Source organism: Sander vitreus, chromosome 16 (genome assembly GCF_031162955.1).
Source record: "Sander vitreus isolate 19-12246 chromosome 16, sanVit1, whole genome shotgun sequence".
Lineage (NCBI taxonomy): Eukaryota > Metazoa > Chordata > Actinopteri > Perciformes > Percidae > Sander > Sander vitreus.
The window spans coordinates 13074696-13092604 of NC_135870.1; the positions used below are offsets into that span (position 1 = coordinate 13074696).

A 17909-nucleotide genomic window follows, 5' to 3' on the forward strand; every position below is an offset into this window, starting at 1 on the left:
GTGGTTAATAGGTTAGTATCGTATTAGTATCGTTAGCTGAGGAATTCAGTTCAGTCTTTTTGATTTAATGAGTTTGCTTTATTTTGTTGTTTTTTTATGATCAAAGCCTTTCCCTCATATACATGGCGTCACTGGATGAAAAGTACATGCTATATAAAATGTCATATACATGTCATACTGTGCATGTACGTGCATGCTATACTGAAACTGCATATTGTTAAATGGACCATTAATGGAATATGTGAATTTTCCTCAGGTTCTATTTTTGTAGAACTATCTCTCTTTCTTAAATGCCAAAGCTATTTATTTAAGATGTATTATCCATCGCACACAAATTATTTATTTATTCTGTAAGATATCTGTGGGATAAATTATGTCAGATACATATTAATTATTATTATTATGAACTGTGCTTAATTGGTAGAATGTAATGAAAGAAATATTGCCAAACCTTCACATAGTACAGGCATACAGCATATTATTTACAGCTACATATTATATTGAATGTTATTGTCTGCTCTTGCTTTTCAGTCTGTTACCCCATCTCTACATTGCACTGACCTTTATGAAGTGCATGCAGTGTGTTCAAAACATGTCTTAAAGCACAAATCAGTAAGACGGCAGTAACCCAAATGGCCCAGACATACTGTATATACAGTCCTTCTATCTATCAGCACCAGGGAGGAAAGGTAAGGAGACATATCTAGGATGAGCCACCATATGACCGTGGTGAGGATGGGGAGGACGAAGAAGATGATGAAGATGAAGTCCACCACCAGTCTGCGGTACCTGGCTTCCAGGGTTGATGGGGGCCAGGATGATGTAGTTGTCCCCATTGGATGCCTTCACCCTGGTCCCTTTCAGTGTGGCAGTGTGAGGGTGGTGGAGGTGTCGCGGTTTCCCATCCAGCTCCTCGGCTGACCCTCCCTGGGCCCCCCAGCCCAGGGTACCTGCGCCTATGCCACTACTATTTCCAGCTTCGGTTCCGTTGACCAGCAGCCTGCGGGTGGCGCTGGCACGGTGGTGGGCTGGGAGAGGCGGCACAGCTGGAGGGGTTTTGCTAGTTCCAACATCTGGTGCACGCCTGCGAGTGGGGGGTGAGGGGGCATCATAGTTTGAAGTGGACGGCTTGTAGGAGGGCCGATGGATGAGGCCCTCAAAATTAGGCTTAGCTGAAGAGCCTGTGCGCCACACCACCAGTATGATTTCATTGGCGCTGTTTCTACAATGAGAAAGAAAAATAATGAGTGTAAATTCTAAGTACTGCAAATCTGTCAATCAACTGTACATGTTTCTGTACATCATCGTGATCAAGTAGAATTAAGAACTTTGTATAGTATGCAGACATTTTAATTATTGTATTTGCACATCTATAATATATGAATTTAATAAAATCAAAAGTACAGAGAGAATTATATGTAAATGTATTATGTTATTTAAAAAAACGAATTATAAAAGTATATTTAGAAAAACGCTACGAGGAAAGAAAAGGGTATAAAGGATATCAAACTAACCCACATGATGTTGTTGATTCCTGATAAATCACTGACATCACAACATCAGATCCTACTGATTGTAAGTCGCTCTGGCTAAAAGCTAACTGTATGCAATGTAATGTAATTTCCACCTCATCTCATTGTAAACTGAATTTGTATTGCCTACAAGCAATCTCAACCTTTGAACTGAATAATCCTTATACAACACCTCATGCATAACAGACATTCTCAGGTTGTTGTTGTCAGGCTGTACGCCAATCATGATACCAAAATTAACTCCTAAAACAAATCATTCCATATCACTGGTCCTGAGTCTGAATAAGCCTACGAAAAGGATTCTGTGTAAATCAGCCCCAAATCCTCTGGTGTGTTGGACTCATTACCTGATAGCATGGGCTAAGTCCACACATTTCCATTGCTCCACTGGCTGACCATTTAGCTGCAGGAGAGTGTCCAACTGCTGCAGACCTGCCTGATCCGCTGGACCCCCTGCCAGAGTGAAGAGTCAGAAAAAGTTCAGATCATTACACACTCTCAACTGCCATTCATGCTATCTAGGGCTTAAGCTCCTTTGTGTATTAATCTTCTTCCTTTAGTACTGAACAGATGAAACAATAAAATAATAATCTGACAGTAAGAAGTTGTTTTTATGAGGGGAAATTCAGTTGGCATTCCCTTTCATCTCTCCACAGGGACGGTAACGACGTGATCGGTTTGAGATTCAGTGTCTTGTCCAAAGACATGGCAGCAGGGTGGACGCCTGCCAACAGACAGGCTCCCTATTAATGTAACACCCTGCTGATGTTAATGGTAATTCTCCAAGCTGCAACCAGGGGAAAAAAAATCGGCCACAGATGACATGAAACTTTCATGAGATGCTAAACTCAGGTCAATCAATGTGAAATGAAAGCAAACTTAACAGTAATATAAGCCATTACCAAATTGTTTACATAGTCTACTGCTTTTAAATTGAAATACAGGGGGAAACCTGCTTTGACAGCATAATATACTTAATAGGTCGTATAATAGTGTGCAGTCTTAAGCTAAGTTCATGTCATACATATTATTAAAACTAGATAGCTACTGTTGGAAGTCCTGAGAGTGAAAATGAAAAGAAATCACTGATAACCAGATAGTATTACAATCCAAACTACTTTGGTAAAGTAACTTTGTTTATGGCGGCTAAATGTATGATGTGGGTGTGTTGGTAGTAGAATGAGAAAGCTTCCGAGTTGCAATAAGAAATGCTAAATAAAATTCATGAGATTGTTTCGTCTTCAATCATTTAAAGTGCCCATATTATGAAAAAAACACTTTTTCTGGGATTTGGGGTGTTCTTCTGTGTCTCTGTTGCTTCCACACACATACAAACTTTGTAAAAAAATCCATCCATGCTGTTTTGAGTGAGATACGGTTTCTGAATGTGTCTTGCCTTCAGTCTCTGAGTGAGCTGTTCAAAATCGGCACGGCTTGTGATGTCACAAGCCGAAACGAGCTGGCTGACCACAACTGTTAGCTCGTAGCATTAGCGTTAGCATGCTAACGCTAATGCTAACGCTAGCATGCTACCTCATTCTCAATAGCAAAGCACTGCTACAACACACACAAGTTCACCATAATCTACAAAAGAACTACTTACATGTGCGCCCTCATTTAGAAGTCTCCCAGCTAATCCTGCCTTGTAACTGACCGAAACGGCCTTTCTTTTACTGTCTATAGAGCTAGCTAGCTGACATGACCTACATCTGAGCTACTGCACATGTGTGAGTGCAATCAAAGATAGTACAGAAGAAGAAGAAGAAGAAGAAGAAAAGAGGTCTCACTCTGTAGCTAAAACAGAGACCAGGTGAAAAGCAGTGAATCTGCAGCAGTGAGAGAGAGCTGTGCAGTACAACAAAAATATGGTGTTTTTTGAAAATTAAACCATGTAAACCTATTCTGGTACAACCTTAAAATACAGTTATGAACCTGAAAATGAGCATAATATGGGTGCTTTAAGGCCAAAAGACAAAATTAAACAGAAACCTCTCAATCGAAAGCGCAGTTTCATTCACAAAGACATTTGCATGCAAAACTTGCCTGGATCAACAGCCTGCACCCTCACAGGGGAATCCGAGCAGATTGTGAAGCCAAATCCATCCTTTCCTCGGAGGATGGTCACCTGCAAGACACACACACACACACACACACACACACACACACACACACACACACGTTATGATAGGAAGATAGGACCTCTCTCTCTCTCTCTCTCTCTCTCTCCCCCCACTACCTGAGGAACCAAAAGTAGCATGCTGGCAAAATAATCAACTTCCTTCCTAGAGGACGATTAAGTAGATTTGTATTCTGCTTCTACTTCCTATTAAAACTGTCTTGACAGCAGTTTTCTGGTGAACCCAATTAGCTGCGTTAGTGGGAAAAACATCTCCAAGAGATGTGTTCTTTGTTGGGGAATATAGTGAATTTACTGAAAGCACATTGCCTACTTATTCAGACCTATACTTTGTAATAGTGTACAAAACCATACACATTTCACAACTATATACTATATAAGTTTTTCTGTCATGGACACAGTCATCATTAATATAGACCAACAGAAAAATAGACGTTTGTGTGTATACAAAAAGTTCTGCTTCTTTAAGTACAACTTATACAGTACTTCCTGAGAAGAGTCTAGGATGTTTAAACCTTTTTTTTTATGTTAGTCCCACTGGGATTAATAATTTGTTTTGCAAATCCAAAACAGCACAAATACAGACAGCAAGTAACTGCATATTACGAAACATTAAGTAAAATGTGATCTGTTGTGAGGTTGCTAAAAAAAAAAGAGAGTTTATATTCCATTGTCAGAATGTAAAGACTGTAAAGTGCCAAATCTTTCTCCAAATGTTGTGACTAGTGCACCCCATATATGAATGCACCGGGAATAGATAGTTTTATATATGTTACAATACATTATTTAAATATACAACAAGAAGGCACATTGTTCATCTGTTCAAGTACACCAGGTCCACACACACACACACACACACACACACACACACACACACACAAACACATTCAGTCACAGAGACAAAACTGCTGGCTATTTCCCATTGTCTCTCTTTCTCTTTAACCCTGCATCGCCAAATATTAAATACCTGTTCCCGAAAAGTCTGAGCCAAAGTCAACAAAGTTCCATCCAAAACATTTCACTTTCCATGTCATCTGCTGACAACCAGGGTCCCAAAACACACACCACCCCCATCCCCCAATTTCTCTTTCATTTCTCTTTCTTTCTCTAGCAGAAGAAAACATGTATTTATATATGTTGCTAAATTACAGTCTACCCATGAGCAAGATGCAACGACTTGATTATTCAGGGGCCTGAAGCTTGTGATGACCCTAAAATGTCGGGTACGATTGCAGTTTTTTAAAGTCCAATGATTTTATGTGCCCTGTGTCACACTGTTTGGGGCCAAAATTCCTTTACCATATTCTCTACCCTTCAGTCCCTCAAATCTCTTTCTGTTTGACTCTCTCCAAACTGACACTGCTGAAAAAATGATTGTCATGCTACAGAGAAAGACAGCTGACTTTGTTAGCTGCTGTATAAAAGAGATTAGGATTGTCACTCGTTTTTGTTCCCATGTACCCTCCTTGACGTGTCTGAAACTTCATTAACATGTTATACAGTATATCTGTAAAGACATGCTGTATATAACCTAGTCATCATCGAGCCTGTCTATGACAAAAATAGAGAAAGGAAAGGAGAGATATACAGAAATATAGAAAATTTGAACCTGACTGAATGGGAAGAAAGATGAAAAGATGAAAAACAGAGATAGAAATGATAGGGCAGTGGGACGTGACTCAGAGCAGATGACAAAGACAAACAGAAGAACAGATGGTATGACAAAAAAAAAAATTCTCTGGAATTAAGGAAGACAAACGACAAACAGTCACAAACATTTTGAAAGATGAGCTTGAGATTTAATATGTGAGAGGAAATATTAAAGAAACAAAGACTGTGACTCAAAATTAACAGAAGTGAAAGAGACTCTCTATCAACAATCGACAATCTATCACGACTCATCCATCTGCGTGTCTACGTATTTATCTATGTCTGTGTGTTTTTAACAAATCTGTTTCAGACATTGTGTCCTTTTTAGGGGAACTCTCAGAGCTGCCTAATTTGGACCAATTCATCCAAACTCCAGTGCCTTTACACTGTTAATTAAATTTGTAAGCATAGTTGAGTCCAACCACTTGGACTCCTCTGGTATGCCAGGGAGAGGCAGTCCCATGGCCCTTTTCCACTTCTAAATGAAAGCAGAGGGGTTATTTTCAAACTTGAAGAGAAAGGAGAAGACTAGCCTGGGAATAATGCAAGAAATCAGTATGAATGTTCTTTTAAGTAGGTATTTGTTTTTTACAGTGCATCAATCACAAGATGTATTACTGAAAATTAATGAATATAAATGAATAGGAAAAGTTCCCTGCGCGCATTAAATATTAATCTGTATGAGCAGGGCCTGATTGATCATTAATACCTCAATCAAAGACACTGTGGAAGAACTGATTAGACCAAAACGTAAGATTGTAACTTTCTTGGAATGACTTTAGATGTACCCAAAGGAGGAAAATCCTTTAGCCCATGTATGTGTATGCGTTTTTGCATGTGAAACAGCTTTTCCCTTTTAACATTCATGCCTCGGTGCTCCGCAATCCTTTCAGACATGACTGTATGAAGCTGGGAGTAGAAATCCAGCCAGTCTCTGATGATCTGATGATGAGAGTACATGTCGTGTCTGCTTTCCAACACTGCACCAGAGGTAACATTGACTGCAAACAAGTGCGCATAAACTAAATGAAATCTACCACCTACACAAATGATACTGTATACATACGTAGTTGGACAATGTTATCTGGGGGAGTATGTTCAAAGACAGCAGACAAGACAGCACACCATCCACCCCCACACACGACTAAATTGTCATGCTGTATTTTTTTCATGTAAGCCCAATCTTTTGAAAATATACACATATGTTGTATTTTTATATTCTGTTCCACCCCAATCAATTACATTATATTCTGTTTCATTTTATTGGCTTTCCTTATTGTTCTAATGTGTAATTCAGATGTACACAAAGTGGCTTATGTAAGGAGAGTGGCATCAGTTCATATCACAGCAAAGATGTTTCTCCTTTCCTCCACTCCTGCTATCCTTCTCTCACGATGTGTATAATAAATAATGAAAAAGACAGAAAGCTCATTCTCCCCTCACACAACACACATCCCTTACAGCCAATTATTCCTTTCCGGATATTTTGGACATGCAGTTGAAAGTGCATTTTCTTAAGTACAGTAATGGCAAAATATCAGGGTTTGATAGTGTGCAGACAAATATATATATTACCACATCAATATTTTGCATACTGCTTTTGTTTTAGACAGTTCAACAGCTGACAATAGTGTTGCGGCTGAATAAATTATGGAATTTTTTTGCAAATTAATTATGAAAACCCTGATCAGAGATTGTAACGGTCAAACTTGTCTTTCATTCTCCCAGTCTCTCATTCACAATCATAGGTTGATACTGTACACCTGATACAGCCCCCTCTCTTCCTCCCTCCTCTCCCGTTGCTCTCTTTAACACAGACACACCTGAGGCAGCCTACATCCGATGCAGAGGTGGCACAGCCCGTGGATCGTGTGCATCACACCTCCACTTCCTCCTCTTCCTCCTTCTTCTCCAGCGTTCAAATCTGCAGCCAGCACACACACACTGCGACGGTGACATTCCACCTGGCTGGCCCCTCTGCAGCCAGAGTATCTCCACAGCTTCCTTTGTGCGGCTGAGTGTGTTCTCCTGGGGCTGTGCTCCGATGGCTGGGTGGACTTAAGTGTGTTATGAATCATCTCAACAGTGACAGCTGCCCAAAGAGTGGCTGGTGGGGGGGGAGGGGGGTTATTCTTGCAGTGTTCAAAATTTCTGGTTTCCAGGTGACAGTCCAGTTAAGTTGTGGCTCTAGATAATAATATTGTGCCTCACCTTGCTGGAAAAAAGACAGGAATCTGTCGAGTGTAACAAAAATGTGTCCTTGGAGACTTTTTTCAGCCAAACTGGCCCTTTACCGCAAATTAGTCTAGATTCAATTTTCTTGTTAACAGTCCTTTCTGCGAAATTGGGGTCACTCTCCCACTGACCTCCAGCTGCACTGTTATCCATCCAAGGTTCCTTAATAACAACTCCAGTCATTAATGCACATTCCTGTGTGCATGTGTTTATGAGTCTGTACCTGTCATTTCATCCATACCTTCATGTCTTCCTCTTGGCTCTTTTAAAAACTTCAGTTCAATCCTCCTTTCTTCGTCTTTCCTTCAACTTTTCTTCGCTCTCTTCTCTTCTTGCATTGGTTCTATCCTGTAACACACTGTCCAGCTTCTTGCTCTGTGGCGTGAACTGCAGCAGTCGCAGTAGCCCCTGAGATCAGCTGTGTGTGAGTGTGGGGCGGCGTCATGTAGGCGAGACTGGCGCTGGCTCGGCCTGCTCAGGCCACACTGTAGCTCCTGGCAGGGGCGCTCATGGGAACTCTTCAACAGCAGAAGAATAGGAGGAAGTGCCTCCCACCACCACCTCCCCACACACACACATACACACACATACTCATGCACACATGCACTTACGCATACCTCGCCACCCCATAGTCAGGACAGCTTTGTGTGTCTGCCCCCGATAAGGCTAGTTTGCTTCCTGAGTCCACACTATGAAGCTGTGAGAGGTGCTATAGCTCTCAGTCTTTTGCAAATATACACTGTAGTGACTAATGTAGGTGGCAAGAGTGAGACAGGGAGAAAAGGAAGGATTTTTATAGGAGTGGTTGGGCAGGTCTGACTACAAACTTATAACAGTGGACTTCAACTCTAGACCATAATTGCACTGTACACGGAAATGTTTCTGATTGCTTACGACTTGGGTCTAGTTTTAAATGACCACATTTCCCCACAAAAGAGAATGATAGCAGCATTGTTTTGGAACATACTTAACTCACACATGCCTCAATCAGTGTTCACACCTCATCAGAATCTTTCCACCTTCGCTCCCACACTCTCCAATATCCATCCAGACATTATGCGTGTTTGTTATGTTTTCAACTTCCATATTTCCTCCGCTTTTCCTTTGAGCTGCTCCCCCTCACCCCCAACCACACAGTACGGAAATTCACAGGTCTGCAACCTCTGACAACCTCCCCTACTCTTCCAGTTATCCAAACATTACTTTTATTTTGTTTTCAATATCCATATGCCTGGGAAAATCTGCAAAAAATAACAACACTTCAGCAGTAGTACATTAAAGGCCTGTTAAATTACGGCTAAAACAGTGGCCAGTCTAACCCCTAGTAACCTCATTAATTTCCACCTTGCCTCTTTTCCTTTTTAGCATTTGGATGTCTGGCTCATGAAATGAAACATGGACAGAGAAGTGACAGAGAAAGAGAGGGGTGAAAGAGGAGTGATGCTGCACTAGTCTTTACAATGCTACTAAAGTGGCAGAAAAGGCCGTTGTCTTAAGATCCCTTCATGCCAGTAGTAATGGCAGCTTTTCCCTGTTTGCCTTTTCAAAAGGGCGAGGGTTACCCGTCAAGCACACAAAAAACACTTTCACTCTCTTTCATGCTGCGCTGTTCACCTCTAAAAAGGCAGAAGGACGGATTAGAGGGAGAGAAGAAAGGGAGAGAATAAAGCATGTCTTAGGGAGAGGAGTGAAAGAAGAGTTTGAAAAGCTTGTCTAAGAGCCAGACAAGGCCAATCTGGTGTTTAGTAGTGTGGGATCTCTCTCTCTCTCTCTCTCTCTCTCTCTCTCTCTCTCTCTCTCTCTCTCTCTCCTGAATAGACAGCTATCAAAGGAAGACGTGTCTTCCAAAACAGTATGGGTCTAAGGCCAAGTTCAAGGTCACAGCCAAAGTTGTACTTAAAATCCAAACTGTGGAAGCTCATATGAGTTCAAAACTACAACATTTTGAAGGTGACACTGTGCATATTATGAGACAGTGAGGTGACTACAGACCTAACAGAGCAGCGCCATGGCTTTAACCTTCTACAAATTCAAATTAAGTTTAGCATAAATCTATGAGTCAAATCAAATGAATAGCAAAATGCACAGTTTAGTGCACTTCAAAGTACCTTACATGTCAATGACAAACTAATGAGACCAATGAGAGACCAGAAATATAAACAGTAAAACAGTGTGAGACTAATGCGCAGAAATTGTCGAAATCTAAGAATCTACAAAGCGGCTCTAGCAGGATCATTTAGGCACAGCAAAGTTACAACTAATTGATAATGTCAGCATGCTAACATGCTCACAAAGACAATGCTAACATCTGCTAAACACTGTAAATATAGCGGCTTGCATGTTCATCATATTAGTTTAACATGTTAGCAGGCTAACATTTGCTAATTAGAACTGAAGAACAACCTAGGCTGACTAGTTTTGCAGGTATTTGTTCTTGTTAGAAATGTTAGAAATTTGTGGGCGCTAGATAAACAGTCAGGAGATAACTAATCAAGTGATTCTAATTTATCCTTAGGAGGAAATTTATGTCTGTTTCTAATCTCATGGCAATCCATCCAAATAGTTATGTAGACATTTTATTCCGAACCACAAATGTTAACCTCATGACGGTGCTTGAGGAAAAGTCAGGGTATTATCAAAGTTATTAGGATTCATCCAAAAAATGTATGGCAAGTTGTTGAGATATTCAGGACCGCAGATCAACCAGCCAACATACCAACATTGCCATCTATAGGTATATATAGGTATTTAAAAGCCTCTCATTTACCAAATCATACACATTATAGGTGTAATCAAGGAGAAAGGGATTCCCGAGAATACACATCCAAACAATTTCCCGTTTCCCAAGAAAAATAATAACAGTAAAATGGGAAAAATTTGTTACAGACTACACATGAACCAAACATAGACTGTATATAGAATGGACCAACAGATCCCGTTGCTCTGGACGGAGACCAGTGAAGTATATTAGAAGCACTTTTCCGGTGAGCGCTGAGCGTTACTGCGCAGCCTCCAACTGAGAGAGACATCGAAATGTGACGTGAGCAACCTGTCTGAAAGTTGTAAGTCTTCTGGTAGCTGTGCCAAGAGAAATCTCAATCATTCCCAATCCTGCAGAGACGGAGAGCGTAGGTATATGTAAGGAGATAACATGGACACAGGCTAATTATTGCTAACTAAAATGCTAGTTAACATTAGTAATTAAACTTAAACTGCCTGCGAGCTTCTCCTGTACTATACAGTAATTCCTCTACTATGCAACAGTAAGTCGCGTGGTTATGACAGAATCGTTAGCCTATTTTTACAAAAACGTCTGCTATGGAGCCATAACGTGAGGTACAAGGTAATGGAGCCTTTTATACATTGTCGTGTTTCTTTAGAAATAAACAATGGACAAATAAAGTCTTTAAACACTTCAGATGTAAAGTTATTCGCTGTCAAAGTGACGTCAAAATGAATGGCAGTCAATGGGATGATAACGTCGGGTGATCGTTTTGTAGCATCAAAATGGCGCCATAGGAGGTTTGAGCTCTGAAGCGAAGCTTACCCCCTTGGAACCAAATAAGATGGTACGTACAAAATATATTTCCGGAACAGGTGGAACCCGGTGGAATCCAGATCAGCACGCACCAGCAACCTCTGAACGCTAACAGAATATTGAATACATTCAAGGTTTTTAGAATGACTTTAAAAATGACAAATTACTTGCTTTAATGAATTGTTTTTGTTTATACAATGAAAAATTGTCAAATATCACTTCCATGAGGCTGTTCGCAGCAGACAGATCACAGGCAATGAACTTGGCATTTCATACTGTATCCCTTGCAGCTGCATGTGAAGTTTATGTATGTTCATTCTAATGTTGATAAAGATAAAGGGTGTTCTTTTACCTAAATCATTATAAATACCACCAAATAATACACTAAAACGGTCAGGTTGGGAATCTATAGGTTTATGCATATTTCTCCTTGTTGCATTTAGTGTTGCTTGAAATATGATGTGATGCGTTTTGACTGTAGCTGAATTTATAGCTTAAAAACAAGTCAATTTCTCAGGATTTCTGGGATAGTGTGCTTCTGCTTCCGAAACAGAAAATGTCTCATTTTCGTGAAAAATATGAATCCCTAAGACACACTCTAACACATCAATGGTAGCAGACCTGCAATGCAAGGCACTTACTTGCTCATCTGGAACAGGACAACATGTAGGCAGTAGGTGGGGGGGATCAAGGTTAACGAATGACTCACTCTCCCACCTGAGTCGCGACAGTTCATACAATGTGATAAACACAACTGTAGCTATGTGTATCTCATCTAGGGTAGATGTGGTTTGGGCTGTAACTTCTTTCAAATTAAAAGTTGGTGCAGAGCAGCAAGGGGCAAGGATTTTCATCCTGTATCTAACAGAGAACATATGGGCCAAGGGCCTAAAATACTGAACAAAGGGATAAGTTCTGGCAATAAAACCAAGCATTCTTCATTTATTTTGAGACGCCGGCCAGAAAATCTAACCTCTCTGTCCTCTTTTCAGCTCACCTCACCCTTCCTTTCCATCTTTCCTGTCAGACAGAAATGTCAGACCCATTTTCACAGAGACGATTTCAGAGCTAATGCTATCTGACAAGCAAAGTGATGCAGGGGGACACATTGTCTGGGTAGCAACTATTGTTCATGAACTCTCTGCTCCCTGCCAATTTTTGTGGCCTGTAAACATAATTGGTGAATGCTGACATGGAGACAGTGGAGATGAATTCTTGTTATGCTGCATGTCAACAGTCATTAATCTCTTGTTTCGGTGATCAATGTTATAAAGCGAGTTCATAATGCTTTCTAAACAACAACAACAACAACATATCTGTGTTTACTTTAACTTTGACAGGTAAAGTGAACCTACCGTGTACTGGAAATTCCTATAAATCAAAATAACACACACAATGGCCTTTTCTAAGAAAGAAGTCCTTTCATTCTCTCAAAAAGGCATTGCACTTGATTTCTTTCTTTTTTTAAAAGACAAAGTTTCTTTAAACATCACACTGATTATAAGCCGCAGTATGTCACATCACAAAATCACTCCATTGACCTATTACTGGTATTTATCCCAAATGCCAACAATGTCTGCCTACATTATTTAAAAAGCAAGGGAAGGTTGTAAAAGTGTAGTCAGTGTAAAGGAAAATATTCTTGAAATAGCCTTGTGGTTTTCTGAGGGACATTCCTTTGTAGATATCAAGTATTATCTTCACCAACATCTGAAGTGTTTAAAACCTTCAATGAGCTCCGTGTAAATCACTGAAATGATTCATGTGTAAGGCCATCATCAAACACCGAAAAATGTTTAAGTAGGTAAAGAGTGGACAGTTAATGATACCACAGAGCTCTTTGTGTAGTGGGGGTGATGGCCATGGAGTGACAGAAGAGGAAAAGAAAGGGAACAGAGAGAAGGAGGCCACAACAGTGAAGGAGGAAATATGCAGCGGTCTTGAAGGGAGCTAGGACAAGGCAACAGAAAACAGATACAAAAAAGAAGAGAAAGTCTAAAAGGTTTTCCATTCTCCCCTAATTTAGTCCGTGAATGTGTTTCCCCCCCCTCCTTTAACTCTCCCCTGAGACTGTCCCACACAAACCGCACAATCATCTGTTACTCTGATTCCCCCGGAGATAAAGCGGAAGAGGGAGAACAAGAACGAGAGGGGAGGGAGTGGAGAGGAAGGAGCATTCGCAAATACGGATGTAAAACTTTTCCATCTCAATGCTGCGCCACATCATTACTGCCCTCTTCACCTTCCACATGACTTCAAAAGCTGCTCAAACTCTTCACATACTGGATCCCGGATTGTTGTTCTGTCAGCAATGTTGCAATTACAGAAACTAAACATTTTGCTTGTGATAAACTGTGCCAAGTGCAGTGTATCAGGTACACAAAGCACTTAAAGGCATAGGGTCAAACATAGTGCCACTACTTTGTAGGGTAAGTAAGTTAACCCTAACTTGTGTTTCTGTGTGTGTGCATGACCTGCATTATGTGTCGAAAGAGGAAGAGTGTGTGAAAGGTGAATGTAAAGTGAGCTCATCTGTCCAGTCCTGTCCAGTCAAGCTTATTAGCTACATGAACTCCATATGACCACTGCTTTCCACAGAGTTCACATCCTGGAGTGTTTCAAAAGCAACACAGAAATATTTCACTGACATACTGATCTGCTGGATAGGCCTAACTCCAGGGGCCAGAAAAAAACGTGTACACCTTTTCCTACACATAAACTTATATGATAATATACTGTATAAGGGAAGAATTGTGTGCACCTCATGCATACCTGAATAGTAGTTAAGAGATGGGTAACATTGTTTTTAGGTTGTTTGCCAATTTCACTGATTGGGTACTGTTGTAGGCTACACAGCGTTCTGTAAAAATGTCAATCAAAGGCACATTTATAAAAATAAAAAAAAAATGTCTTGGTCATGAGTCGACACAGTTTTATGCATCTGGCCACAGAAGTCTAAGTCATAATGATCATTTTTAAATAAAATTATAACAACTCATCACAAGAATTGACCATTTTTTGTCCAACCATGTCCAGTTTGGTGAATAAAGCTAACCAAAACTAGCCAATTACTTTCCCTCTTTACTGTACAACAAAATAGAAGTTTAAACTTAAACTACTAAAAAGTTCCATAAATTCTTTATAATTTTCTATTCTCTATAAAGCACTTGGTTAAAGCTAGGGAAAGATTAAGGTCTTCTTTTAACATAGAAAAAGTCTCACACTCTTCTGAGTGTTGTGAGTGTATTTGGAGCAGACTGGGGCATTTCTCTTATAGTAGATGGCCAGGCCCTGTATGGTTGTGGTTTCCACTGTCTCTGTGCTTATGTTCTGTCACTATGTTTTATTAGGCTACTGCTTATGCTGAAGTGCTGTGCTGTCTTCTGATAATATGCTGCAGCCAAGAGTGTGTTGGATTGAAAGCTATTTAATATGCTTCTTTTCAAGTGCTTGTGTACGGTCTTCTTTTTGCATCTAGACTGCAGCACCTCCACTTAAAGTATCATCTACAACAACAGACGTTACAGACGCGATGCATCACAGAATCACACATGAAGGGAGGATTCAAGATGCCAATATGTGCCAGCTGGCTTTCCCCCTTTGATTTCAATAACGGCTGTTTGTGCTATCTAAATATAGCCACTGTCACACATGTATCATAAACTGTAAAACATTGCTAAAGTATTATCCATATTGGCATTGTGTGGGATAAGGAACCAGAGTCAATTTTCCATGAAATTTACCAACTCAGGATTGAGTTAGATTAGTAAACCATGGAGGAATGCATCATCCCCCCACAGCTATAGTGTGAACAAAAGCATGCAAAAAGATGCAGCATTCATAGCCAACAATCCTATCTCTGGTGTGACTCTGGAAGAAGGGTCAATTGACTCAGGGAAGAAAGACAGAGGCCCTCTTCTGCCAGCAGTAATATGTGAATATCAATATGTTTGTTTCTCTGTATGACATTAACAACGTTGTTGTAGCAGCACCACTTTGCATTTAAATGTTGATTTCTTCAGGTCTGCATACAGTAATCAAAGAAATCGTAATTTTAATCCAGTGACCAAAGTAGAACTAGCACACTGGACTTAACTTCAGAGATAAATGTTTTGCTTTTCAAAAAGAGCACAAAATCTGTTTTTTTTAAGTTTCATTATTCCAGCCAAAGTTTAAAAACACATCCCTATTTTCTGTACAGTAAAAGAAGTGCAAAGAAGGTGCTGGCAAAACCACGTGTCACCCCTCCCAAGGCCAAAAGTACAGTAGGGTAAGCAGTGGCAAGGACTGCAGTGCATAGGGGACTGAGCACTCCAAATAGGGGGAAAACAGGAGAACTGTACATTTGCCATTTGCAGGTCCATTATGGGTCAGTCCCAAACCCAAAAGGTCTTTAAATATGTTTATGTTCCTGTTGTTGTCTGTATTGCTACTGCAGTCAAGGAAATACTGAATTAAATAATCACTGTTTCCTATACCAGCCTATACCAGTCATGATGGTCTTCCTCGTTCATTTTTAATGACTTCATTGCTACTATATTGTCAACAATGTGAAAATTGAGAAATGTAACTTTAAAGAGAACCCCAAAGATAAACTTGAAACATTAAGAGATAACTAAGAATCTATAAGATGTAAAGGATGAGAGAGGACGACACAGGAAGGGTTTGTGATTTCCATTAGCAGATAAGAAAAACTGGCTTCACATCCAACTACACAGTTCTCTTTTCCCCTTTCTCATGACAAACCATCATTCTGCTCAACATGCGACTCGCATGCAAGTAAGCCTTTTGACAAATATTGTCTTTCAAGAAATGACATCTTGCTCCATTCACTGCTCAAAGCTCAAACGCATGATTCAATTAGTTGCCATGGTTGCTGAGAATGTGTGACATGGAAGTCATGCTGTAAATATCTTACTGAAGGCATTTTATGCATGATGAATATGTTGGATATGGTGCAATGTCACGGGTCAACTACTTTGTATATTCATTGAACAGGCCTATCTATTCATTGTGCACGCACATGCAAACACATTAAATAAAAACACATAAGGGCACATGCAAACTACCAGCAATCATAGAAATAAATACATTATGCACCTGTATAGAGAAGAACATCCAATAAACAATTACAGCAATAGAGTTAATATTTACTGTATGTACACACGTGCACACACTCTATTAAACTTACTAAATATTTCTGTTGCACACACACACACACACACACACACACACACACACACACACACACACAAAGTAAATAAGTTTTGAATATACTTACTGTTAAGCATTGCATATTCTCAGGGCGATTGGTCTCGGTGGCAGCACCATGGTTTGACAGCACAGCCTCTGAAATGTAGACAAAGGAATCACGGGCTGAGACAGTGCCTCTGGAGCACATTTCTCTCAGTTCCAACACAAAAAAGCCTTGTGGATGCACAAAAATAAAGTCCTCAAATAGTTCTGAGAGTCCATAAAAGTGACTCAGAAAGATAACAACAAGCAATTATGGCAACAGTTGTCTGGAGCAGCCTTTTTCCGGGCTGGGATTTAAACTTCAGACCGCACATAAAAGGCAAAAAAAAAACGGCCGGCCGAGTCAAGGAAAATCCCGTAAGATGCGAGGATCCAACAAACTGCCCAAGAGAAAAGTGGAAGTGAGAACAAGTGAGCAGAAGGGAAGGAGGGAGGGAGGGACGGGTGAAGAAGAGAAAAGGAACTCCTCTCTCACTCTATTATCCGTCCGTCACAGGGCTCCTGGGAGGTTGCTATGGTTACAGGGACTCACGCCTCAGTGTCCTTTTAACTATTGCTCATAAAGGCAGCATTCAGCATTGGGCCACAATACAGATCTCCCTCTCTTTCTATCTCTCTCGCTTTCTTTCTACATTTCCTTCTGTTTACATCGTTCACTTAATATATACATCTTTCCTTCTTCTTTGCCTTTCCGTCTCTTAAACTTCACACACAGCAACCCCACTGTACCAACCACTACCTCCTTCTTCTGTTTGATATTTCTCTCATTCCTCTTACCCCTCTCTTTTCTATACTTGTCCATCACACATACCTCTATCACCATGGGAGAGAAATTATCCTACCCCAGACTGTGAAATGTTATTTTCCAAACTCTGCCAACCAAGTCAAAACAGCCCCAACATGAGTCAAAGAGTGTAAGTGGATAAGTACCCTTCTGTCAACCTCACAAAAAGTTGGAATAATCACATTGTATACACACACATAGCTTGAAATGTCTACTTAAGTAGCTTTAAAGTAAGATATTTTTAGCACTGCATTACAGTCACGTATATTGTTTTTAAATGTGCTTGGTGGAACACTTCAGTGAAACTCTATCACACTTATTCTGAGTAAAATATCAAAGCAAGACAACATCTTTTATGCTATTACTGCTGCATGAAATGAAAGCTGCAAGATGTCTGGCAAAATCATTATATTCTTTTGACTAAAAGGTTATAATAAATTAAGGACCACACCAAGCTTGACAGTAAAACATGCATTTGTAAGAGACTGTCCTCCCAAGAAAAACTACAGCATCAGTCATTTCGCTAATGCCCCATAACAACATAGGTTTGTGTTCAAGTGACAAAGTCATCTAGCAGCTGTAGTAATTATGACTCGTCCATTGGGAAACAAGGAGGAAGTTGGGTGACGTTATTATAGAGCCAAAAGGTCTGCATAGAGAGGAGGTCAGGATGGTTGGGTGGCTCAACAAAATGTGTTTTTGTTTGAACCCCAACCAAGTAATGTTGGTCAGTTTTGGAAGGCACTGACTAATGATGCCGTGCTACCGATATGGGTA

At 40.2% G+C, this 17909-nt stretch overlaps 1 protein-coding gene across 1 annotated transcript in view; it reads right to left on the reverse strand.

Moving 5' to 3' along the window:
- The window catches only part of rgs3a (regulator of G protein signaling 3a), a 110409-nt gene extending 93620 nt beyond the window's left edge, over positions 1–16789 (reverse strand). The window contains exons 1-4 of the mRNA XM_078270850.1: positions 16374–16789; positions 3576–3657; positions 1880–1985; positions 790–1222 (exon numbers count right to left, since the gene is read on the reverse strand). Coding sequence (XP_078126976.1) covers positions 790–1222; positions 1880–1985; positions 3576–3657; positions 16374–16493 — 741 coding nt within the window. The 5' untranslated portion in view covers positions 16494–16789. The remainder of the gene's footprint in view (positions 1–789; positions 1223–1879; positions 1986–3575; positions 3658–16373) is intronic.
- Between the last annotated feature and the right edge of the window lie 1120 nt (positions 16790–17909).